This window comes from Castor canadensis, chromosome 11 (assembly GCF_047511655.1).
Source record: "Castor canadensis chromosome 11, mCasCan1.hap1v2, whole genome shotgun sequence".
NCBI classification, from domain to species: domain Eukaryota; kingdom Metazoa; phylum Chordata; class Mammalia; order Rodentia; family Castoridae; genus Castor; species Castor canadensis.
The window spans coordinates 12,937,771-12,964,040 of NC_133396.1; the positions used below are offsets into that span (position 1 = coordinate 12,937,771).

Here is a 26,270-nt window from a genome sequence, read left to right on the forward strand (position 1 = left end):
AAGAAGAAATGATGAGAGATGCTCTACTCTTTCTGTTTAACAAACACCCCACGCATGATTTCAAGATTGATTTAGTGATTTCCTGTGGAACAGGTGCCTCACATCAGAACTAGATACAGCTGGAGAGCTGGGGGTTGATTTAAAGAAAAAAGGGAGGAGTCCAAGAAAACTACACTGCCTCTTGTTACACAGGAGGTTTTACAAAGCTGGTTTAACTAAAGCATTTGATTTGGTATTTGTCAAAATGATTAAAAAAAGTCTTAGCTTTTGTATAAGACAACTTTACAATGGAGACTGTTGAAAGGCACATTAAAATTGGAAACCTTAACATAAATAAATGTATACTAGTTCACTACTTCTAGGTTATGTACATATCCTAAATTTTCCCAGTTGGCATTTGTGTATTTCTTCCTTTTGTAAACTAATTTGTTGCTATATTTAGAGACGCCATAATATAGCCCATTACAACAGGCTGTAGTTCAGATACCCACAAGAAAAATGCCAACTTTCAATTCATCATCAGTTGTAGGATAGAATAAAGATTATACTGGAGGTTGTTTGTCAGTCAATTTTATAAGTATTAATATTTAATTTAAAATTTAAGGATATAGAATGTCACATTTTTAGTAAAGGAAAAAGTCAGGGAAAAGATCAAAGTAAGAACAAAATTGAGATTAGAAATCCTTTTTAAGTCAAAATGACAAAGTCTTCATAAGTTAATATTAATCCTTTAATTATAAATTTCAAAGATTTAAGTAGTTTCTATGACCTTAGCTTTGAATAATTATACCATATGGAGCTTTTCTTAAATTTGAAAAAGATGCTGAATTGTTGCTTAGAGCTGTTTAATGACTTCAGGCTGGCAGAATTCCAGTATAATCCTTCAGACACCACTTAAAATTATAGACCAGGAATCCAAGTTGGTAAATGCTATGAGCAATTTCTAAGAACCTTGTACTTTGTAGAGTATATTGCAGAAAATGATGCATTGATATATTTTTGAATATTAAAATGCTAACCTTAACATATTATTTGTAAGGGAAGAATTCACGAAGGAAAAGAACAGCAGATTGGGCTTGGAGGTGTGGCTCACATGGTAGAGCACTTGCCTAATAAGCAGGAGGCCCTGAGTTCAACCCTAGTACCCCCCAAAAAAGGTAAGTAGATTAGATTGCATAGAGACTGAACACAAGTAGTTTTTTGTGTGTATCATAAAACTAAAAGGCCAATACCAAAAACATTTGCCATGATGATGACAAGGTTTTTCTGATTCTAGATATAAACGGAGTTTATTTAGAAAAACATTAGGAACCTAAAAGAAGAGAATCTGGCGCTAGACATGAGCAGGCAACTTAGAGAAAATAAAATATGAAACAAATCTACTGTAAATGTTCACCTTCTCACTCTTAAAAATGTAAGTTAAAAATAATGTTTTCCACAGGAAAGTACAAGAAATTAAGGAAAATATTAGTAATACAGGACAGGTTAAGTAAAACAGATATATTTTAGAATAAGTATAAACTAGTACAAACTTTCTGAAATGCAGTCTGACATGGTAATTCTATAGGAATTTTAACCTTAGAGGCAAAAAATTGGAAATGTTGACAAAAATTTATGAAAGACATGCAAATATTCATTTAAATATTTTAAAAATCTAAATGTTCCCAAATAAAAGAATAACACAATAAATTACGATGAAACAATGAAAATTATATTTACTAAGAATTTCAAATGAGAGTGAATAGTGTTAGTATAACTTTCTTAAAAAGCAAGAGAGAACTGTTTCGGGCAGTTAAGCTGATATGGCAGTTTTCACACATGTTAAATTATTATTACTGGTTATATCTTGGTGGTGGCAGTGACAAGGAGTTTTACATATTTTTTACATATTTTCTAAAACACCCACTATTTAAAGAATGCCTATTTAAAAAATATCTGGATAGTTTTCTGAAACAATGATAAAATTTGAATACTAATGTTTTAATCATCATTCTGCTAATGACCTACTATCATCACTTAGTGATGTTCTTAAATTTTTCAAAGGTTCATATTTTATGGGACTTATTTCAATTCTGTTTGAAAAGATTTTAAAAGGGCAGGAAAGAGGCTTTTGCTTTGCAAATGTCAATCATTTACTCTCTTGGATTCTACTTCAAGTATTTGACCTTGTGGAGGTATTTCATGTTTCTCTTAACTCAAGGCCATTGAAGACATCATCTTTGTCTAAACTGCTACTGACAGCAACTCAGGTAGGATCTGGCTTAGGAATTCTTTTATAACCTTAACATTGTAAGTGCTACTGAAATAACCCAGGCCCACATGGAATGTTGCATTTACATTATTTACTCTTCTGGTGTTATTGTCCTCTTCTCTATGAACTTCAATTTTATACTCAACAACAGAAGATCAATTTCTAAGTCCCTCAATTCTGAGAAGATTTTGAATTGTTAGCAAATATTTTAACTTTCAGATTTATTTAAGTATTAAAATTTTTATAAATACAATGAGAAGCAAGCAACTTGCAAAATGACACAACAGGTTAGCAACTAAATTATCAGCTTGTCAGTGTGCATTTAAACTTTCACAGTGAGTGTTCATTAATCTGTGTAGAAAAATTAAAACTATATCTTGAAAAAATATGCTTTGTGTTTAACTTATTAAGTAATATGGAGGAAATTATAATACTAAAGTAACACAAATGAGTGAATGTATCATGATCCTATCCATGCATATGTGCTATCCAAAGTATTTATAATGGGTTGAAATCAAATTTCAATAAATCAATCACAATTTATTTATCCACATTACCATATACAGGGGCTATAATAAATTTCTCAGTTATCATTCTTTTATTCACTCACTTAACATTTAATGAATGCCTACTTTGTTGAAGGTACTGTCCTTGATCCTGAAGCCTTGGAAACTAATATTTCACAGGCATACTTTTGACTCAATCTAGGTCTTCTTTGATTTGGAAATGTGAAATTTCTCTCGCTAGTTAAGTAAAAATGTTTATCAATTAGAAATACAAATAACTTCGTATCAAGAGCTTTGCACTTGGGTTTTTCATATGGATTATGAGGTTGGAAAATTCCATCAACTCAACAATAGTCACTCAGCACACCAAATTCTGTTCTATTTACTGCTCCTCACACTTTCTCTGGACTCTCCCTCTTTGTCCACAAGTGCATGTGTTCTGGCTAACTCCTTCAGTATCTTCTTTATCCTTGACAGCTAAAACTACTTCTGTCTCCTTGTGTGACTTGTGTTCTCAGTTTTTACTTCAGGAACATTCCATTCTTCAGACTCTTATTCTCCCGCAGCCTCCTCTATCTGCAGGACTCCAATTCTACCTGACAGATTCCCTCAACTCCACTTCTTACAATGGCATCCCACCCACCTGTTCAGCCTGCAGGTTAGATGTTTCACTCTTCTTGAAACTCCTGACCCAAGCACACTACTATGGCCCTTTACTAAGAAAATACATGATAGACATTTAGGTACAAGGTCTTCTGAAGTCTTGTCAAGGAACTTCTCTGTATCTTTACCAATCCTCCTCTTCCCTCCTTACTAGGCAAAAGACACGCCCCCCCCCCTTATTTACTAAATGTATACTAGTGGCCACCATCTACTGCAGGTCAGGCCTTTCTGATATCAGTGATACAGAAAAGAACTGACAAACAAGGCCCTGCTCATAGAGCTTCAGTTCTAGTGAGTAGGAGAGAACAGAGAATATAAACAAGTGAACACAAATAAAAAGATGATCTTAGAGGTGAGATAGGCTATGGAGACAATAGGGCTATGGTGTCTAGAATAGGTCAGATTTGAGACAAAAAGGTCAAAGAAGGATGTTTTGAGGAATAGAGAATGATGAGAAGGAGGCTGGCCATATGAAAATAAGAGAATATTCTGAGTAGAAGGTGACAGGTATAAGGACCTGGAGGCAGGAGAGAATATGGCATGTCTCATGCGTCTGGACACTTGTACCAAGGGCTAAGGTGGACTTGCACTGGGGATGTCATTCATACCTTCCCCTCCCAACTGCACATCACCAACTATCTACAATTCTTCATATCAGTAGATTGTTCCTCTAAATTCATCCTTCTGTATACTTTAGAATGCTCAATGTTCAGTGCAAAATTACACTCACCTTACTTCCACTGCTCTTTAGATCTCTTATTTCCTCATTTTAACATTGGATTTTCCCAATCAACAGAGTACTCTCATCTCTAGTGCCTCAGTCATCTCTTGCAAATGTGTTTCTGTCTACATTGTCATGTTCAAGGCCCTGTCCAAGATCATCAATTGACTGTCACAAATCCAGTGACCTCTCCTCAACCCTCATGCTTCCTGATTTTCTGTTACATTCTTGACAAGCCTCCTTTCCAAATATTATTTCCCTCTATTGCCATGAAAATAAATTCTCATATTTCTTTTACCTTGATGACCCTTAGAGGGTTTCCTCCCCAACCTCGTTCTCACTCTCTCTCTCTCTCTTTCTCGCTGTATTTTCCTCCGTCCCTCCTTTCACCCCTCCCTCCTACTTACCTTCCTCTCTTTATTAGTCTCACTCTCTCCCAAGGTCTGAGCTCATGTCCTCTCTGGGGGTGACTCCTGCAGCTGTTTTTTTTCAGTCCTGCCTTCTCTTAGGATAGCCACAAACATTCTTTTCAGCAGCACATGAACATCACAGTTGAGTGCAGGCAGCACTTCAAACTTGACACGTTCCTAACTGAATTAATCCTCTCCAAACCAGAAGCTTCTCCTATGTTTCCAATTGATTAAGGATTAAATTTATACTTAACAAGTATAATCAATGCCATCTCTGTGATGATTCACAAGAATGTCTTTTCTGTCCTGTTGCCACTGAGACACCCGCTACATTACACGCACCTCTGATGCACCCTTAAGGGCTGTTTCCTGGACTAGCCCAGCACCTGTCAAGGCTTCTACTGCTACAACATCTTGCCCACACAGACAGAAGCGTTTTCCTAATAATCACCTGCATCCCAATACTTCACTTCTCGGGAACTTTCAGTAGCTTCTTGACATTTACCCTATGCAGTGAAAAGTACTTACCACAGTTTTGGAGAGTTTCAGTGACCCCTAACCTACCTTTTAGCCTGATCACTAGCCATTCACTCTCAATGATCAACTTATCTGCTCCGTAATTGGTTTGGTTTGTTCTTACTTTTGTTTCTCCTTTTACTTGGCATGCCATCCTTCATATCTATTAGCCAAAATTCTACATATTACTTATGTCTAGTTCAAATGACCTCACTTTGGGTAAACTTTCCTCAATTTCACATTCTACCTTGCATTATAGTCAAGTGCTTCTGTCTTGTGATCACTTATTACTTCATAATTTTTCCAGGACAGTACCTACCCCTCTTTAGTCTATTTTCATTTTATCCCCACTGTGCCTGGGAAAATGCATTTTTGGGGTAAAGAAAATCTTCCAAAAATGTTTTCCAAAGGAATTATCAATGGTTTCTAATACTATTCTTTAAAATTATCTGCAACCTGTAAATTAGTAACAAAAGCTCATGTACTATTGAAAAGAAAACATTTCAAATATGAATATATATAATTCAAGAAAATAAAGACCTAAGTTGGACATAAATCTGGCATTGGCATGTCCAATTAATAAAAACACACTGGTACCAGTGCCACTTAAGAATATCTACTTAGAGTTTTGACGGTGGGCAGAGGTGAGGTGTGCGTAAGAGTTAACAGACTGTCAGCCTCTCTTTTATCTGCCATTGTCAGGGGTCTGAGACTATTTTGTATAGGCACATTTCCCTACTCCTGAAATTTTAGCATTGAAACGATATATATATTTTTTACTTTATAGAATTATTACTAACATCCCCAACTTAGATGTTTTGAAGGCATCTCAGCCTGAACATTTCTTAGCCTCTTGCTCTTGCAGTCTTCTTTTGAGGAAAGGGCAGCTCTGTCCACTGGCTTGGGCAAGTAACCCTGTTGTCACCCTTGACTGCCCTAGCCGCTCTCTTTCATGCTCCACATCTACACTAACAGTAAATCCTATCAGCTCTACCTTCACAACACATCCCCAATTTATTTTTCATCACTGTTGCTGCTAATTCCCAGGCTCACACCTCCATCTTCTTCTGTCTAAATTACTGCAATAGCCTTCTAACTGGTTTCCCACTTTGCCACTTTGCCCTCAATTCAGTGTATTCTTAGCACATAGTTGGAGAGTCCCATTCAAATGTGAGCTACATCATTTCACTTCTTTGCTCAAACCCTCTGAGGCTCTTCTCATAGTCAAAATAAAGCCCCCTCTGTGGCCCATGGAGACCTACCTGACCTAGACAGGGACCCTGTGTGTTCTTCCCTGGTCTCAGCAACATCCCCTGTTCTCCTAGATCATAATTTCTAGCCATATCATTTCCCCATGACCTCACACTGTCCCCTCCAGGAAGCCAGGCTCACTCCTGCCTCTTTTAGGCTTCTTTCCTATTTATTTCTGGGTTCAGGGATACACTACCAAGGGCAAAATCTGCTAAAATCTAACATTCCATTGAATTACAGTACTATAAGGCCTTAGGATCTTAGTCTATATAAAACCAGTGGTATAATTCCTAGAAACATTGAATGTACTCCTTGAAGGCTCAACATTAGTTGAAGATGAAGAAGAGGTGGTAGAAAAGGTTGAACAGAATTAGATGATTCTTAAATTACCCATTTCAAAGTTCTTATTCCAAAGATATGGGCATTGGTAATAAGGAGTTTGAGGGACTGTTTATAGCTGTTGTGATTCACAGCAATTCACACTACCTGATTAAAATATTTACACATATTTTCAGAATACCAAAGAAAAATCATTTGATATTGTGTCTTGAATATAAGTCAACTCAAAATGTGTAATATTGATATATACTTCAATGACATATGATTCTAAAGAAACTTTTATTTCTACTAAAATATCAACCATAGTGTTATAAAAAACTATAAAGTCTAGAAATAATTATTAGACAACCTAGGAAAAATCTGAAACTTAATCTAGAAAAATTTAGGGCTACAGCCTAAGTATTTCTAATCAATATAATGATATTTAATAATATTGTTTTATCATAATGTGTATTTAATTACTATGGAATGGAAACTTCCATTTAATACTTTCCATATAAGTCAAGGGAAAAGTCAGGGAATTCTTTTCATTATTTTGGTGGTGCTTAGAAACTTAAGTGGCTGACTTAAAGAGATTATAAATTTGAAGAGTAATTTCACATCTATTGCCTTTTAGAGATTAAATGTCAGAGAGGTGGCAGGGAGTTTTAAACATGGGTTTTAACTGACTATTAAAAGTTCAAACGAGATCGCTCACCTTCTCCAAAGTCAGCTCCTTCTCAGCAGCATGAGTCTTTTTCAGCTCAATCTTCATCTTTTCTGACTCAGCCCTCAGTTTGCTGACAGCAGTCTCATGGTCCCTTGCCGCCTTCTGCTTTTCCTCCTCACGAAGAAGACCAAGCTCTACCAGCTGCTGTTTCCGCTGTGAGTTCACATTAACCAGCTCTTGCCTCAACTTATGAACCTGGGCCTCCATGTCAGCAATAACCTTGTTTGGAAAAACAGGCAGAGGACATGAATAGGAAAGTCACAAAAGAAGAACTGCACAAGGTCAACGCATGAAACATGAAAATATGGAAACAATTTGCTCCTCTTTACTTTTTTCTTTCCCTCACACCTTCTTTTTCTTTCCTCATTCCTCAATACCATGCCATCTCCTCTTAGCACATAGGTAAACCTATGTGTGCATCTTGAAACAACACGTTGCCTAATTTACTTGTTTTCTAATATGAAAATGGAATGTTACATGCATTCTTCTGAAACTTGCTTTTTACCATCATCATGTTCTTGAAATTCACCCAATGTTCTCTACTGCATTTTTCTTCTTTACTTTTGGTATGATTTTGTTAGGTCCTTCCTTCTACTTTCCTCAGGTTTATTTTGTGGTCCTTCTAATTTCTTATTTTGGATACTTAACTCATTTTTATCCTTTTCTTTCTAAAAACTTAACTCTCTAAATGTATCTCTACTGCTTTAGTTCCACCTAAAGCAATAGATTTAGATATGTGGTATTTTCATTATCATTTAGTGTGCAATTTTTAACTTCCTTTAATCACTTTTCTTTTTTGACTTATGAACCATTTAAAAGTATGTTTCTTAATTCGTAAGTATATGGAATACATTAGTTTGCTAGGACTGTCATAATAAAGTATCACAAACTGGGTGACTTAAAATAATACTTTATTTTCTCACCATTGTGGAGGCTGGAATCTAAGCATCAGGGTATAGGCTGAATGGGTGCTCTGGGGGCTCTGCAGGAGAATCTATCCCACATCTCTCTCCTCACTTCTGGTATTTGCTGGCAATCCTTCATGTACCTTGCTTTGCAGACATGTCACTCAAATGTCTCCTTCTATCTTCACAGGGATTTGTTCTCTGGATATCAATGCCTCTGTGTTTCTAAACTTATTATTATTATTGGTAGTTCTGGGGTTTGAATTCAGGACTTCACACTTGCTAGGCAGGTGCTCTACCACTTGAGTCACTCTGCCAGCCCTCTAAATTCTTTTTATAAGTACACTGATCATACTGAGTTTAGGAATGTAGTATACCTTCCATTAATTCTTTAAAAAATGTTGAGATTGATGACAAGCTATGCAGTTTTTAAAAAAGCTTAATGTCTGATTACTAAGGAAGATGTATCCTATATTTTCTTCAGTTGTTGAATGCTGTATTCTATACATGTCCACTGGATCAAACTTGCATGCTGCTGAAATCTTTTATTATTGTTGCTGTTTATTATTATTATCATTATATTATTGGTGGTAGTAGTTGTAGTAGTAGTGTTGGCTTTTTGTGTCAGAGTCTCACTATATAGCCCAGGCTGGCTTTCAAGTAGAAATTCTCATGCATCAGCCTCCCAAGTGCTGAGCTTATAGGCATGTACCACCAACGCCTGGCAAATGACTGATTTTTTTAAAGTGTAAGCTATTACTTAAAGATGTAAGTTAAAATCTCCCACTACACTGATAGATTTGTTTATTTCTTTTTGTATCCTGTTGAGTTTCCCTTCATATATTTTGATGGTATATGGTTCATGTATTACTTGATTGGCTTTTATCATCAAATAATGATCCTCATCATCTCCCATATCTATTTTGCCATAAAGTCACTTTTATGTGAGATTAACACATTTCAACAGCAGCTCTTTTGGGGGGAGAATTATTTGTGTGGTATGTTTTTTCAGTCGTGCTTTAAACCTTTCTGTATCTTCAATTTTCAGATATTTATCTTATAAACAGCATATAGATTTTGAATTTTCTCTTAAAAACATATCAATATTTGTCTTTTAAATAGACCATTTTGTCCAGTTAATTTGCACATACCAAAATATTTGCTTTTTTCATCCTCTTATGCTATTCGCACTGCCTTTTGTGAATTTCAATTTTTCTCTTTTACTCTAAATAAATAATGTTCTTCTCCATTAGTTTCCTTATCTTCCTGGTTAGGAAGACCTATATTGTATTTCTTTTAATGGTAACAGTAAGCAGCTTTGGTACTCATGCTTTTTATTAAATTTTCAAGATAGTGATTTCTGATATCTTCCTGAATAATAAGTTTAGGACATTGTGAGCTGTGTCAACCTCTTCCACACTTATATGATACTGTTATTATTTTTAGCCTACTTGTTTTTCTAATTCAGCATTGCTAAGATTGTTGTCTTATTCTGTTAGCAGCTACTTAAACAGACCCATTGATTTACTGACATCTTTCATCACTTGATCTTACAACTCTGACCTCCCAATAGCCATCCCTTCCTTTGGCCCCAACTATATCCTTTAAGTTCTTTCAAAGAGGTGCAGTGGCCAGGACTTTCAGTATTTACAGGTCTGAGAAGAACTTCATAGGTGTTGTTGAATAGCCAGTTGTTACTCCTTTGAAGGTAATTTGTCTCATTTCTCTAGCTGCTTCTAAGATCTTCTCTGTCTTTCATGGGCATCCATTTTCTTTATGATTTCTCTTAGTACAGATGTCCTTTTATATATGTCAATCAGGACATGTACTTGTCCCGAGTCTATGATAAGTATAGTAAAATTCTCAGCTGACTAGGCTCTGTTCCTTCTCTTTCCATTCCTCACAACCCTGCTTAGGGACTCACTTAGAAGTATCTTGGATTTTCTCATTCTCTTAAGCTCTCTTTCATAATTTTCATCTCTTTTATTCACACCCACATTCTAAATGTTTTGTAGATTTATTTACTGTCAGATCTGTTTTTAGTTTTAATTGTTCTGCCTTTATCTTTAGAAGTTTTATTCTTTTTTAAATATGCTTCAAGATTTTAAACTCACTTGCTTTTGCTATTTAAAATCCATTTAAAATTTCTTTAAGTATATATTAAATATTTAATAGGACTCTTTGCTATTCCATGGCTGATAATTCCAGTCTCTCAAGTCTTCTCAGGGCCCATTCTGCTACTCATAATTTCTCACATATTCTTTTTAAATGTGAGTTCCTATTTCTTGGAGTTTTCTCTGTTGGAATTGAAAGGAGGTTCTCTAGCAATCATGCATTCTAACATACTTGGAGATACCTCAGATAACTTAAAATAAGTTCTCAGCCTCAGACTTTTCATAATACTCTGATATTGTGAGTCCAGGTAGCAAATCCTTAGGAAAACTGGCTTACACTTAAGAATACATTTAAAAAGATGTTCTTCAGTTAATCTTAACCAAAAGGCAATTTAAAAAATGTTCCTTAAAAAATCTTATTTAGCCTTTTCAGCTATTTTCAAAGGGAAAGTTGGCCAGGGAACCTAGTCTGCCATGGTACCAGATGGATAGTTAGTTCAGACTGAAGAAAATTTTCTCTAATGTACTAACTATGAATGCAACATTTTCCAGAACACAATGATCACTATTCTATGTACGATGTACTTTCATCAAGCAAGCACTATCTCATTTTCAATAAAAATAAATTCATCCTGTTTTGAATATTAACCTTACTGTTTGTACATGATAAATAATTGCTAAATTTTCAGTATTTATTTTGCACCAGGAATCTTACACAGATTATTTTATTTAATCTCTATAGCAACCACTATGACAGATACAATTACAAAGGCTCTCCTTATTTTGGATTGTGGTCACTAGCTTGCCTATTGACTCAGATCCCTATTCTATACTAGATTGGAAAAGATGTGTTACAGATGGCTAGAAAAACACATTTAGGTTGAAGAAAGTGTTTGATTATCAACATATCTGAGCCCCAGAGTGTGGAGGTGATAATGTCCCATTTTGATTCTGCCTCTCTAAAAATGTTGATAGGAAACAGTTTCACAGGAATGTGTAGGAGGACTTTACATAAAAGACTGATTCTCATAAATATGTACTAGGAAAGATGAGTTTTTTTCTGCGATGTTTTATGTGTTTCTTTATTCCATAGATGCATTGCTGCTACATATCAATATATGGCTACAGACAAAATGTCCTTGAGAATAAAGTCTCTTGCCTTTTGTTTCTTGTTTTATAATTAGTTCTTCAAACTCCATAATTGGGAATAATAGGAGAAAAGAGATAGTCAATTTAATCAAATTCTAAATAGATGAGAAATGTTCTAAGAGTAGACAGACGTACAGCAGCGCTAACAGTTCAATTTCTAGGGGCAAAACACTCTTTAATAGGCTCAGTGATACCAAAATGGCAAAATAGGATGAGCTGCTGGCTGCCTTCCCCAAAACCAATACAGAAGAAGTAATAGCAAGCATAAGCTTAGATAGTAATGAGGATAGCAGGAGTAACAAAAGTAATAAAAACAAACTCTGAGAAGCTCCTGGGTAGAATAAAGGCAGTCCTGAACTGGATAACATGTGGTGGAAGGGAAGAGGGTGCACCCCAGGGAAGGAAACAACAAGAAGCTAGTGGAAGACAGACTGGAGCAAAGCTGCACTTTCAGCTCATGTGTCCCCCTTTTCCTACCATACACAATCCTATATTGGATCTTTGTCTTGTTGACATTTGTAACAAATTACAATGATATTTTGCTTTTAGGGCAGATTACCAAAGTTATTTGATCAAAAAATATGAATAGCTTCTTAACTTTTTTCCAAATTGCTCTACAGAGTCAGTGAATCCATTCACAGTGTGAATAAGAATGTGTACTTGTTTTCCTACATCCTGCCTGTGGGGCACTTTGTCATGTTATATATTTGTATTAGTTGGTTTGGTATGTGATGCTGAGTTGGAAACATTTATGTTTGTTTAAGACAGCTAAACTGAGAATTTCATTATGACATTTCCATGTGTGTATGTATTGTATTCTTAACTATTTCATTCCTTCATTTTTCCCCTTTCTACTTTAATCATCTCTTCTTATGGTGATGTCAATGGATTTAAAAATTCTATTTTTATTCTTGTACAGAAAGTACATCAACCATATTCACCTTCTTTAGATAGAAGCCATTTTTAATTACTATAAATACTGATAAGCACTGGCTGTAGTCTAATGGTGATTTTCAAATAGAAAAAGTATTATAAAAAATGCATAAGCTAATTATGAAAGAAATAAAATATTAAGTGAAAGGACTTAAGGCTGAGAATTTCCCTCATTTCAATCATTAGCATATGAGGATAACTAGAGTAATACAAATGCCAAGATCAAGATGAAATAGGTGAGTTTATTTTTCCTTAGTAATGAGCTACAAAACTTCATGTATGTGACTGATATAAAAGAGCCAAATTACAAAAAATTTCAGCAATTAATAAAGTAATTGATAAAGAAACTGTTCTTGCAATGTGTCTATAAAAGACACACTACAAGAACAACTTCCATCAATGCTGACTTTCAATGAATGTTAAAAACGTACAGGCCGGTTTCCTTAGAAAGCCTGACTCTTAAAATCAGTTTGAACCTGACAAGTTCTGGCAAAAAAGGGCATGCTCAAACATCCTATAAATGATTATAAATTGCCAGAATTATCATTAAACTTGCCCCCCTCCCACCAAATTTTAAAATGTGCTTCATGAAAGCAAAATGTATCTAAGGTGAGGACATGTTCATGGTTAAGACACAACCATTTGGATTATTTTCAAAATTGAAAAATTATTCTTCAGGCACTCTTGGGACAAAGACATGTTAATATAACTTCTTGATATATGAAGTTAACTGTGGATTCATAGAAAGTTAATAAGCAATCATAAGAGGCTGAAATACTTCCATGAGCCACTCTTTAATTTAAAATTATGTGTAATTTACTACTTTTAATATGTATTTATTAGGCCTATGATGAGGAAATCATCATGAGGTGACTTTAAGAAAAAATTTTCCCTAAAGAATTTTGACTATAATACCTAAGCTACACACACACACACACACACACACACACACACACACACACACACACACACACACAAAAATACCATGAGAGTTTGGATGAGGAAGCACTTACTTCCAGGTAGAAAGAATTCTGAAAAACTGAATGAACCTGAGATGGGCTTTAGGTGATGACTGAGTACCACTTGGGGGTGGGGATAAATATGGATGAAGAGGAGGAATGGCAAGGCTAGAGACCTGTCTCAAGTGGTAGAGCCCCTGCCTAACAAGCTCAAGGCTTGCAATCAAATCCCAGTACCAGAAAAAAAGGGAGTGGAACATAGAAAAAAAGGTTTGGTACAGATATTGAAGGATCTTAAATGCTATAAAATGGATTAAATTTACTCTAAAGAGAGGAAAGCCAACATTTGGAGAAAAAGTACAATGGAAGGGAATACAATTTTTCAAGTATAACTGAAGGGATAACCAACTAACTGTAATGAGGAATACTGGTGATTTAGGACACTTACTTCTGCCACTTTTGCAGATGAGAAATTCTGAGAGGACCTCAGGAATCAAACCAACTAAATCTCACATGATATATAAGTTTTGCTGTTTCTTCATTCACAGAAAGTAAGAGGAACGTGCAAAGGGGAAAACAAAACAAAAACCACACAGGTAGAATTACGTGTGTTAAAAGCAGGAAATGAACAATAAGCATACTCAAAAGACAAGACACCTTGGAGGGAGAATGTCCATATCAGCACTGTAGCTTCAGGGGAAAGCTCAACATGACGGGCCTGGATTAAACCAGAGCCTGGAACAGGGCTGAAGTGGTTCCAGACCAAGTGCTTTCTACTCTCAACTGAATCAAATACAAATTCCATCAGAAGAAAATCTTCTCATTTTAATGTCTCAAATCTCTCTTAAGTTAATATAAATAGAAAACTAGCACATAATTAAAAAATCACAAAGTCCAAAAAAACCGTATGAGTCAGTAAAAACAGATTCTTCTTGTCAAGTTCTTCAGATACTGGAGTTATCAGGAAAAGAGCATAAAACAAACAAGTATGAAATAGTTAATAAAACAAAGAATGGAATCACAAAATGAAAGAATCAGAAGAGATGAAGCAAAAATTACCAGATTTGAGAAAGAACCAATATAATTTCCCAAAATAAAAATTTGGATAGACAGAATGGGTAAGTTATGGAAGTGTAAACATAGTAAAAGTGAGTAGTGAAATTAAAGAGGAAACTTAATTATTCACAATATAGCAAGTAGCATCAGAAGATAAAAACTAATACATGAGATGTTTAAAGCTATGGAAAGTCATATAAAGAGGATTTAATATATATCTAACTGGAGTTTCAGGAGACGAAAGAGTGAATGAAAATAGGGAAGATTGGAAAGACTACTGCTGAGAATTTTCCAAGAAATGCAGGAGTCCACAGAAACAGGGAGCAGAATATATGGTCAAGCAGGAAAAGAAGGAAGAAGGGAAGGAAGACTTCATTTTCTTGGAGTATATGTCTAGAAGAGGCATCATGCTAAGTGAAATAAGCCAGACACAGAAAAAAAATATTGCATGGTCTCACTCATATGTGAGAACTAAAAAATAAATACCTAGATAGGGAACAAAAACAGTGGTTACCAGGAACATTGTAGGTGCAGAGAGGCAGATCAGAGGACAAAGTAGCAGATATGTAGGATGAACAAGTTTAGAGAACTAACATACAACATGAGGACCATAGGTAATAAAATTATATTATTATGGGATTCATGCTAAATAAGTAGTTTTTAGCTGCTTTTGCCACAAAAAAGAAGGGCAACTATGTGAGATGATGGAATGTAAATTTGTTTAACTATAGTAACCATTTTACTATCTAAATAAATTCCATGACATCATTTTGTATGCCTTAGTTATATACAATGAAATTTATTTTTAAAAAGCAAGGAAGGAAGCAAGGGGAAAAGGAAGAAGCAGCAAAGATCAGCTGCTAAAACCTAAACCTCACTAACCAATACATATTTCCTAAATTTTAATTTAATTCTATAAGTAACACAATGATATATTCTTATTGCAAAATATTTTATAAAATACAGTTGGTGTAAAAATGCCTCCTGATCCCTCATCTTAGATTTTTTTATGATGCCTTTATTTATTTTTTTTTCATTTTTCTTTTATTATTCATATGTGCATACAAGGCTTGGTTCATTTCTCCCCCCTGCCCCCACCCCCTCCCTTACCACCCACTCCGCCCCCTCCCTCTCCCCCAAAAAAAGGGAAGGAACCTAGATATAACTCTTTACCTTTCACAAAAATTATCTAAAATGGACCATTGACCTAAATGTAAACCACAAAACTTTAAAACCTACAGAAGAAGGGCTGAGGGTATAGCTTAGTTGTAAAGTGCTTGTCTATATGCAAAAGGCCCTAGATTTGATCCTCATCACCACACACACACAATAATAAAAATAAATTTAAAACTAAAACGTAGAGAAGGAAATATAAGAGGAAATGTGGCAGAACTTGACTAGGGCAATGTTGTTTTTAGGTACAACACCAGAAAAAATTATAAAATAAAAATATTGATAAATTGGAAACTAACAATTTAAAAGACTTCTCTGTGAAACACATGTTAGAAGCATGAAAAGATGACCTATAGAATAGAAAATAGTTGAAAAATAAGGGTCTTGTATTTAAAATATACAACAAAGTTAATATAACTACAGAAGGAAAAGGAAAAAACTACCAGTCTAATAGGGAGTTTCATCATACATCTATTTCTATACTTATAGCTGTATCTATACCTATCTTACCATTGTAAGAAACTGATGTTATCACAAATATTCTTTGACAACACTGCAATTAAGTTAGCAACTGATGACCTAATACAAAAAACAAAAGCAAAAATAATCCCCACTATACTTTGAAATTTAAAAATTCACACACACATCCTAGTTACTTGGGATAAAGAGGCAAGAGGACCTTCAGTTAGAGGCCACTCTGGACAAAATTAGTGAGACTTGTGTCAGAAACAAAATACAAAGGGCTCAAGTGGCCCAGCACTTGCCTAGCAAGAGGCACTGGGTTCAGTTGCCAGTACTGCAAGAGAAAACAAAACAAAAGACACTTTAACTTACTGTTCAAGACAAAATTAAGAGGGAATTAAGAACAGCTCTGATCTCTGGAAGGAGAAACAAGACACTTTTATATTGGTACTGTTTTAGATGGGAATAAGAGGAGAAAGTTGTAAGTTAGGCATGAGAGGAAGAAGATATTTTACTGCATCTATTTTTGTGGCATACAAATTTTGATCAATGTTACATATTCACTAATCAAAAAATAGTAATACACTTAAATTAAAACATTTATAAATGATCAACAATTAAAATATTACTCATTAAATCTTGAAGGATGAACCTAAAACCAGAGAAATGGATAGCTTTATATTTATTATTTATTTCATGAGGCTAGTAATTATTAATGACACAGGAAAGCAGCTTAAGAAGTGAGTAAGATAAGGTAGTTTCTGGTAACATGCATCAAGGAAACAAAACACAAGGCACAAATAAACAGTATTAGGGTTGAAAATTAAACTGAGACAATGTTATCTACAAAAAGAGATAGTAATAACTAATGTTAAAAATGACATAATACAGATTCATCAGAAATTGAAAAATAAGATAATACCATAAAACATTATGCCAATAATTGGAGAATCTAGGTGAAACAAACAAATTTCTATGAATATATGAAATGCTAAAAGAAGAAATAGAAAGTTAAACAATGTAATATAAAGAAATTGGAAGAACAGGTAAAAATCTTTCCAAAAGCCCCACTGAACTCATGTTTTTGGTGAGTTACAAAATTTTTTTCCCAAAGGATAGACCATGCTAGTCTTTTATAAACTCTTCCAGAAAACAAAAAAGGAAAATTCTCTCAAACTAATTTAAATTTCATTATAATACTGATACCAGAAGATGACAGGGATAGGAAAAAAAAATAAAATTTCTACACTAACTTAGGGACACAGGCATAAAAATCTTTACCTGCAAACCAGTTTTGTACCAGTGTACGGAAGTAAAATATGTAGTCACCAAGTGGTAGAGAATGCCAGAACTTTAAAAAATGCCAATGAGTATCAAATTTAGATGAAAAGGAAAAATTCCTGAACTATAAAAACTTAACCAAAACTAACTGAAAAAAATGGAAAACGTGAATCATCTTATAACTATTAAAAAATTGAAATAGTAATTGAAAATCTTTTCTGAAATGAAATAAAAGCCCAGATGGTTCTATTGGCCAGTTCTACTCAGTATTTAAGAAACAAATAGCTCACTTTTACACCAAATTTTTCAGAGAATAAAAAAGATGCATCATCCAGCAACTTGATTTATAAGGCTAGCACAGCATCAATTAAAAACATGCCAATGAGAACCTGAAAAAGAAAAATCTCAGGTCAATTTCTGTCAACAATTACTAACAAACAATAGCAAATTGAATCCAAAGTTCGCTGACACTTACATCATATTTTAATAACAAATTTTTAAATCAAAGAAATCAAATGGAATTCTCAGCTAAACAGGAGTTGAAAAGAACATTCTTAGCCAGATAAAACCGCATTTACTAAGAAACTCAGCAAATTTCATTCATTCTTTTTTGTGACATTTTAAAATGTTCCTCTTAAAATCAGGAAGGAGAAAGGAATGCTTATTACTGTTGCTTTTATTCAGAAATATAAAACAAGATAGAAAGGAAAATACCACAGCTGTTTTCATCACAGATTTGTATGGTTGTCTTTATAGAAAATGCAAAATCAATGTATACATTAGAAATAGCAAGAGTTTAGAAAGATGTCTAAATAAAAGATCAACATTCAAAAATCAATTGTAATTTTTATGCGCAGCAAAAAATACAAAACACAATTTACAGCTATGACAACAAATTAAATATTCTTAGATAAGTCTATCAAAGAGGTATAGAACTCTAAAGAAAATTATAAGCCCCCTTTAAAAAACATTAAAGAAGATACAAATAACTAAGAGATATTATTATGGTGATGGAAAGTCTCTTCATTAATTCTCTCCAGCTTGATCTATAACATCAATACAAGTCCAACAAAATTTAAAGAAAAGTTTTCAAGAAACTTGGCAAAGCACTTGGGAGGTGGAGGCAGGAGGACCACAAGTTCAAGGCTAGTCTCAGCAACATAGCGAGACCTTATCTCAGAAAAAAGAAAAGAAAAGAAAAGGAAAACAGAAACATGATGAGGCAATTCTAAAATATACAGTGATGTATATAGCACATGACACCCTTAAAAAAGACCAAGGAGTCTTTTTTAAGACTCAGTTTTACCCAAAACTTGTACATGAATGCTCCTAGCCCAAATAGAAACACCCAAATGTCTACCAGCTGATAAATGGATATAGTATATTCATACAATAAAATATTATTTAGCAATAAAAAGGAATGAAGAATATACACTACAACATGAATGAACCTTGAAAACATACTGAGTGAAAGAAGCTAACCATCTCATAATGTACGATTCCATTTAAATGAAACACGAGAGATACCTGAAATAAGTACATTCATACAAACAGAAATTAGATTTGGGCAGGGGGTGGTAGGTGAAAATGAGGGGTGACTATTAACAAGTGTGAGTTTTGGGGGAGGTGATAAACCTTTCTAAAGTAGATTGTGTGAGGGTTCCCAACTGGAATAACAGCAGTCCCTCATCATCCATAGTTTCATACTTTTCACAGTTTCAGTATCCACGGTCAACCACAGTCTGAAAATATTAATAGAAAATTCTAGAAATCAATGGTTTATAAGTTTTAAGTAATTTTTACTACAGCATATTGGTATAATTGTTCTATGCATTAAAAGTTATTTTTGCTAATTTCTTATTGTTACTAATTTATACACTAAACTTTATCATCAATATATAAATGCAGGAGAAAATGTAATAAATATATTTGGGGTTGGTACTACCCCAAATGGGCTTTCCAAGAACCCATGGAAAAGAGTGAACTGCTGTATACTGAAAACCATGAATTGTACACTGAAAATGGGTGAAGTGTGTTTTACATCAATTATATTCCAATTAAACCATTATTTAAAAAAATAAAGTCTCAATGAATTAGAGACCAAATGTGAAAGACAAAATTTAAACAAATATGGGGATGGCTTTATGACTTCAAGGTAAGGAAGGACCTTTTTTTAAATTAATTTTTAATTAGCATAAATTAATTGTACAAAAGGGTTTCATTGTTATGTTTACATATGTGCCTATAATGTACTTTGATTAAAAGGATTTCTTAAACATGCTCAAAAGGAACTAACTTGAAAAGACTGATAAATTAGACTGCAATACAATTAAGAACATTTGCTCATCAAAAGACAAAAAAGATAATGAAAAATAAATCACAAACTGAAGGGGAGATTTGAAACACTGTAATTAACAAAAGAATATTAACAGAATTTCTAAAGTATAGCAAAAAATAAAAGTTAAACACTCTGATAGAAAATGAACCAAAATACACTTCCAGTCATTTCATAAAAGGCAAACTTTTAATGGCAAACACATGAAAGATACCCAATTTCATTAGTTATCAAAAATGAAAATTAAGGCCATTTTGACACATTTTATACTTGTATTTGCAAAAATAAGAAGTTGGACAAGGCAAATGCTGGCAAGGATGTGTGCCAGGGGATGGTCTCACGCACTACTGATTTGGGTGTAATTTGGTAAAATCTCATTGTAAGTTAATTTGGCAGTATCTAGTAAAACAGGGCAATTTCATAAATTGTATCCCAGTGATTTAGAGACTCATACACATATGTGGGTGTGACCAAGAATATCCATAGCAACATTTTACAAACTACATGACTAAATATGCCCCAAATATTCATTGTGCTTCATCTACTTCTTTTCATACAATGGAATAATATACCCAGAAAAATGAACTAGAATTACCTAGAAGGCAATGGGTAAATCTTAAAAATATATATACTGAATGAAAAATCCAAATCAAGTTTCCTACAATATGCAGCTTTTTAAGATAAAGTTCAAACACAAGCAAAAGTAAAACATATTTCGATCAGAGAACATGTATATGATTATAATAAAAAATTCTTGGGTAATTATCAACACACAATTAAGGATAACGCTCCCTCTGAAGCAGGGAAGCCAGGAGTGGGATAAAGGAAGGGGCATACAAGTTGAAGCATCAGTTTTAATAGCCTTCTAGTTCTTAACTTGAGTGGTCAGTTCATGATCATTTTATTGTATACATTAGTACTTCAATATTATTTATGACACTCTTTGTATTATGACACTACTCAAAAAGTTTTAAAATATGATGGAGAAGTTTTAAGCTGAGGTGAAAAGAATGATTCTAAGAAGCAAATAATTACTTAAATTTTAATACAATAATTATTTTAATATACTGTCTTTTATTTATTATGGAGATGCAAACATTCTATGATAATTTTTCTTTTTGTTGTGAGTATTTCATTGGAGATCCTTAATTCCAATTATGACTTTACTATTCTTTACTTTTGATTAGCAATAACAAAATTTTTTTTCTTCATATATTTCCTTTATAGCAACATACTAACAGTTGTAGTATAAATTTTAATTATTCATGGATAATATTAAGGTCACCAAATTTATTTAAAATCATATAGGGTTAATGAATATGAGTCTTCTCTTTTCATTATGGATTTAAGACTACAAATCCAAAGAAAATTTATTATTTTAACTGGTGGTTTTTAGTCTTCTAACAATTATTTTATAAATGTCACATGCAATAAATTTTCTTTGCAAATAACTCCAAAAGAAATTGTAGCAAAAAAGAGATTTTTAATCTTATAAGATTATAACATTGTTTCATTTTCCAAAGAAAATAGTACTAGAAATGACAGATTATTAGTTTGTTTCCATCAAATTTAATGCAGTACTTAAATAGCATGAGCTCTGTTGTGAAGCTAGACAAATGGTGTGTAATGAACATCACTTACTGGTGCGTGTAGTAGCATGACCAGACAATATGGCTAGGCAAGATTAAATAGAAACAAACAAGATGCTAAAAGGCAGCCTCAGGAGTTCAGAGAATGGTGAACTCTGACATTGGTCTAGATCTTTCCAGACTTGATACTTAGGTAGTTTGAGGTTCTCTGGTCAGTCAAGACAGGAATTGGTTTGTCTGTCTATGCATTTGTCCGTCTGAACATCATTACCTAATTGACTTCATTCACATTTTAAGGAGCTGGACTATCTATGTTAATGAGCGTTCAGTGTCCATTTCTGCAGAGTTTTGTTGTTGTTTATAAACAAGATTTATCAAGAAGGCAGAATCAACAGAGAGAACCAAGTGAGTATATTTTTAGAGAAGCAGTCCAAGCTCCTGACTTCTTCCTCACTTGAAATTTCTTCCCCCAGTGAAAAGGCAAGGACCTCTAACAACAACAGGGGGCCTGATACCATTCTCCTTTCTTACTTGACACTCACTGGCAGGTTAGAATTAACATATGGTTAGAATTAGTAAATAGTACAGTAGGGAAGTAGGTAACATTTGGTCAAGTATTATTATAACTGCTTCATTCAGGCTTCTGAGAGCAAGATGTCACAGAATTCAAACACACCTGTACTTCTGATATGAATTATAGAAGGGCTGAGGTGTGCCTGCCAACCTCTATGGAATGTAGGAAAGGGCAATAAAATATTCTACGATCTTTGCCATTTCAGGAACAGTAAATGCCACAGGGATGAAAATCTCATAAATGAGTAAGGATCTGAAGAAATGTTCATCTAATCTTTTGGCTGGTTCCATCATGCAGAAAAGGTAAAAGTTTTATTATAGTCATCTCTGCAGTTGAGGTGCCTTGAAAGTTTTTGTTTTATTTTGATTTTTTACCTTCTATTTGCATGATTTTAACTCATACAGGAAGGACTAGTACAGTTGGTCTGCAGGATTTACATATGAATGAGACAATTAACTCATTTTATCAGTATTACATAGCAAGAAGTGAGTATACACACTAAGAAGGGCAAGTTGCTACACATAACTTGTACTACTTTAATCTTATTTAGAAAATGTGAAATGTGCCAGAGCCATAAAATAATTCAAAAGTCATTATTATGAACACCAATATCATTGTAAAGTAATATATGAATTAAGTTTGATGGGATTGGGGTTAATTTGTAGTAACCAGATGGATACACATGTAAGCAATTTTGGAAAAAAAAATCTTTGCTATCTACCATTTACTTTTATGGAGCCTATACAGTTTAAATTCTCCTTACTTACCCTCTTGCTTATTCTTTAGATTCTAAATCATAAGGTGTTTACTATATAATGACTAGCATTATTTATTACTTTATGTGTCCCACTTTAATGTGTTTTCATGCAAGTCACCCAAAATTTGTCCTCAATTATGTCACTAACATATCACTGAGATCTCTGTCAAGTGAAAATGATGGGAGGTAGCCTTAGTGTTGGCAGCTGCCAACTTTAAATAAAAAAGGGACAAGAATAACCTATCGCTGCTTTTTTTCAAATAGCAGGAGAAAAAACCCTGATTAATAGGTTTGAAAATACAGACTTCTGTTATGATATATAGCCTAAGTATATATTTGTAATTAGCTTATATCATTAATACTAATGTATTCTTGAAATTAAAATATAGATAAATGGTATTCTTTCTTTATATTTGGTTGCTGATTCCTCCTTACATCAAGGTTATTAATGAAACAGAACTTCAGACCCTTATTCATCTAGAACTTAATGAAAGAAATGCCTTGAATGACATACACATTTTTGAGATTTTATTAAATATATATGACACTGATGTTTTGAAAGGTGAGATTTGGACCTCAAAGGACAGCATACACATTAAAAAATCAATAATATAATGTACTGGGAAGATATTGCTGCATCAACAACAAATATTTTGGTAGGTTTAGCATGTGAATTTATTTCACAGATTAAAATTATATCATATATACAACTATATATGTTGTATATATATTTTTTATCATTTCAAACTTAAAATCCAACAAAACAGGATGGGGAAAAGGGTGAGGAAGTACAGTGGAAGTGGGTTACAATGACTTAAGTACAGAGCATATACAGGCATAATACCAAGGCAAAAATTCTACTGATTCACAGATACCTAAACAAGAATGAAAAACAGATCACACTAAGGGGAGGGCACTAACAGAAAGGAGAGGGTAAAAGACGGAAGTAAAGAAGGTGAATATGGCTGATGTACTTTCTATACAAGAATGAATATAGAATTTTTAAACCTGGTGAAATCACAACAAGAAGGGGACTAAGGTACAAAGGAGAAAATTGGAAGGGATGAACCAATTTGGGATATAACACATATACACATGGAAATGTCATAATGAAACTCCTATCTTAAACAAACAAAAATGTCTTTTTTTCAAAAACAGAGGACAAGAAGGTAAAACAGGTCCTCTCTGGGGGTTGGTACTAGTGGGAGGGGGAGGATATAAGTATTTATTTTCTCTGCAATTTATAAAGATGAGGAAGTGGCTTAAATTTCCCCAAACTCCAATAAAAGCAGTTGTACACACAGGATTCACTGGGGTTTCATCATTCACAATGACCCACTAAATTACATGATTAATGAGAGGAGAGAACTTAACATAAAGAAAAGGCAAGAAAAACTTTAATTTAGTTAAAAATTTGAAACAATTAATATTCAGTCGGGATGCATACACAGGGATAATAATGTCTAAAAGAGACATTATTCTGAAAAGGAAGAGAGTACTCTACATAGATGTTTTAAAAATAAAAGAAAGAAATAAAAGAAAAAAATAGGGCAAAGACACAAAAGTCTCCTTTAATCTGCATGCCTATCTGGAGAAAAAAAAAACTTCAAAAGGAACAGAACATGTTATGAGTCACTTGAACTGGCAATTATGGCTACATTTGTTTTCTGTGAGTAATGACAACACTGCTGAAGATTCATAATGATGTTGAAATTTCTTGTATTATTTTAAGGGAACCACCCAAATTATCTAATTGAAAATAGATCTTGAGAAAATTGAGGTAAATAATCCATAGCAAATGCTTTTAGGTCAAGTTAAAATTAAAAGGGCAAAAAAAAAAAAAAAAGGCTCATAATACATCTGCCTAATTGGGAAATTTGCAAATGAAATGCCTGTTCCAATTAACAATGACCAGTTAGGAGCACTTAGTTTATAAACTAAGTATATAAATAATTAATAGGGCACAAAATGTAAATGTATATTGTACATATTTTCTAGACTCAAATAGGATCATATAAGTGGAAATATTCTATTTGAGAGAATGATAACACTAAAATTAACTTATCTTCAAATAGCACTTTCAATAATTTCATTTGGAAAGTGCAAAATACACGTATTTAAAAAGCTAACACAGACATATCCATAACTCTAGTGTAACATCAGGGCTAATGAACAGGAAGCGTACGTGTTAGGAAGATGTTATTTGCAGCATCTAAACACAAAGTTATTTTCTCAACAGTGTTTCCAGGAGTAACAGGCAACCTGTTTGGCCTCTGAAGAAGAAAAAAATTCAGGCTGAATTCTTCACTAGAAACCTTCTGTAAAGAATGACACTCAAGTAATTGGAAAGCAGTTTGCAATTTTCTCTACTTTCTATATCTTTCCTTTACAGGACAGCAGAATTTTGACCTAGGTTTTCTGCCAGTTCTCTTTAGCTACTTTATTCAAACACTGTCTACATGAGGTCACAAATGCCCACACTTTACACTAATGACATTTGGAAAACACTTGCTAACAACAATATGATGTTCCTAAAGCAATATGTTCAGAAGTTTTGGTAGCTTCACTAAATATAAGAAAATCTAGAACACTCTGACACAAGTGTATGAATTCTTAAAAATGAGCCAATGAAAGGGGGATAGTTCTAAACCCTCTGATGGTTAAAGTTGACTCACTGGCTGTCACAGACAGAATCAGCAGCATTTCTCTCCCATTATGTGTGCTTTTTGTGCATTTTATGCAACTAACTCTTGAAATATATGGAGAAACTAACACAGATGTTTTAGGTTGGTGCTATGTAAAAATCAGAATCACAACTGTAATTTAAGTGTACAAAAGAAAACATGTCAGTCTTATCTAAAGGAATAATCTGAAAAATAAATAGTATTTCATCCTTTTTTCAAGTACCAGTTAGAAAACTCACCTTACTAGAGATATTAAACTCTTTTCTACATCATATTCTCGCACCTAGTAAAACTAGACAATTATAAAATTTAAGTAAAGTTACACAACTTAGCTACAGACACACTGTATATATAACAGCACTTAAAATTAACTAAGAAAGTCTATGTATATTAAGATCATGAATATCAAAAAGATTTTAGAAACCCATAGAAAAATGTCATAACTAAATTTAGAGATGAACAAAATAAATTAATAGTTGTTTTAATTAATGTAACAGTTTAAAATATTTCAATAAATATTAGTAAACATCAAATCTGTTTTATGAATGGCATTTTTTTGGCAGAACTGGGGTGTGAACTCAGGGCCTCACACTTGCCAGGCAGGCAATCTACCACTTGAGCCACTCTGCCAGCCCACAAATGGCATTTTTGTTAACAAAAATGTGCTACACAATTTAATGTAGAGCTCTTCTAAAACCATTCTGTGATTAAAAGCCTTGTCCATGTAACTACCTTAACTTCTATTAGCAGTATTTGACAAGTTTCCAGTGCCTGTTAAGACTAGGTAGACTGTTGGGCTGGTAGAGTGGCTCAAGTGGCAGAGCACCTGCCTAGCAATTGTGAGGCCCTGAGTTCAAACCCCAGTACCACCAAAAAAAAAAAAATTAAAATAATACTTTAAAAAAAAAAAAGACTAGGTAGACTGCTAGTTGC

General features: G+C 33.7%; 1 protein-coding gene across 19 annotated transcripts in view; it reads right to left on the minus strand.

Moving 5' to 3' along the window:
* Cep112 (centrosomal protein 112) overlaps positions 1-26,270 on the minus strand; it is a 459,140-nt gene that overhangs the window by 158,943 nt on the left and 273,927 nt on the right. For all 19 annotated transcript variants that reach the window (XM_074045313.1, XM_074045307.1, XM_074045308.1 and 16 more), the window contains one exon: positions 7,355-7,585. In XM_074045313.1, coding sequence (XP_073901414.1) covers positions 7,355-7,585 — 231 coding nt within the window. The remainder of the gene's footprint in view (positions 1-7,354; positions 7,586-26,270) is intronic.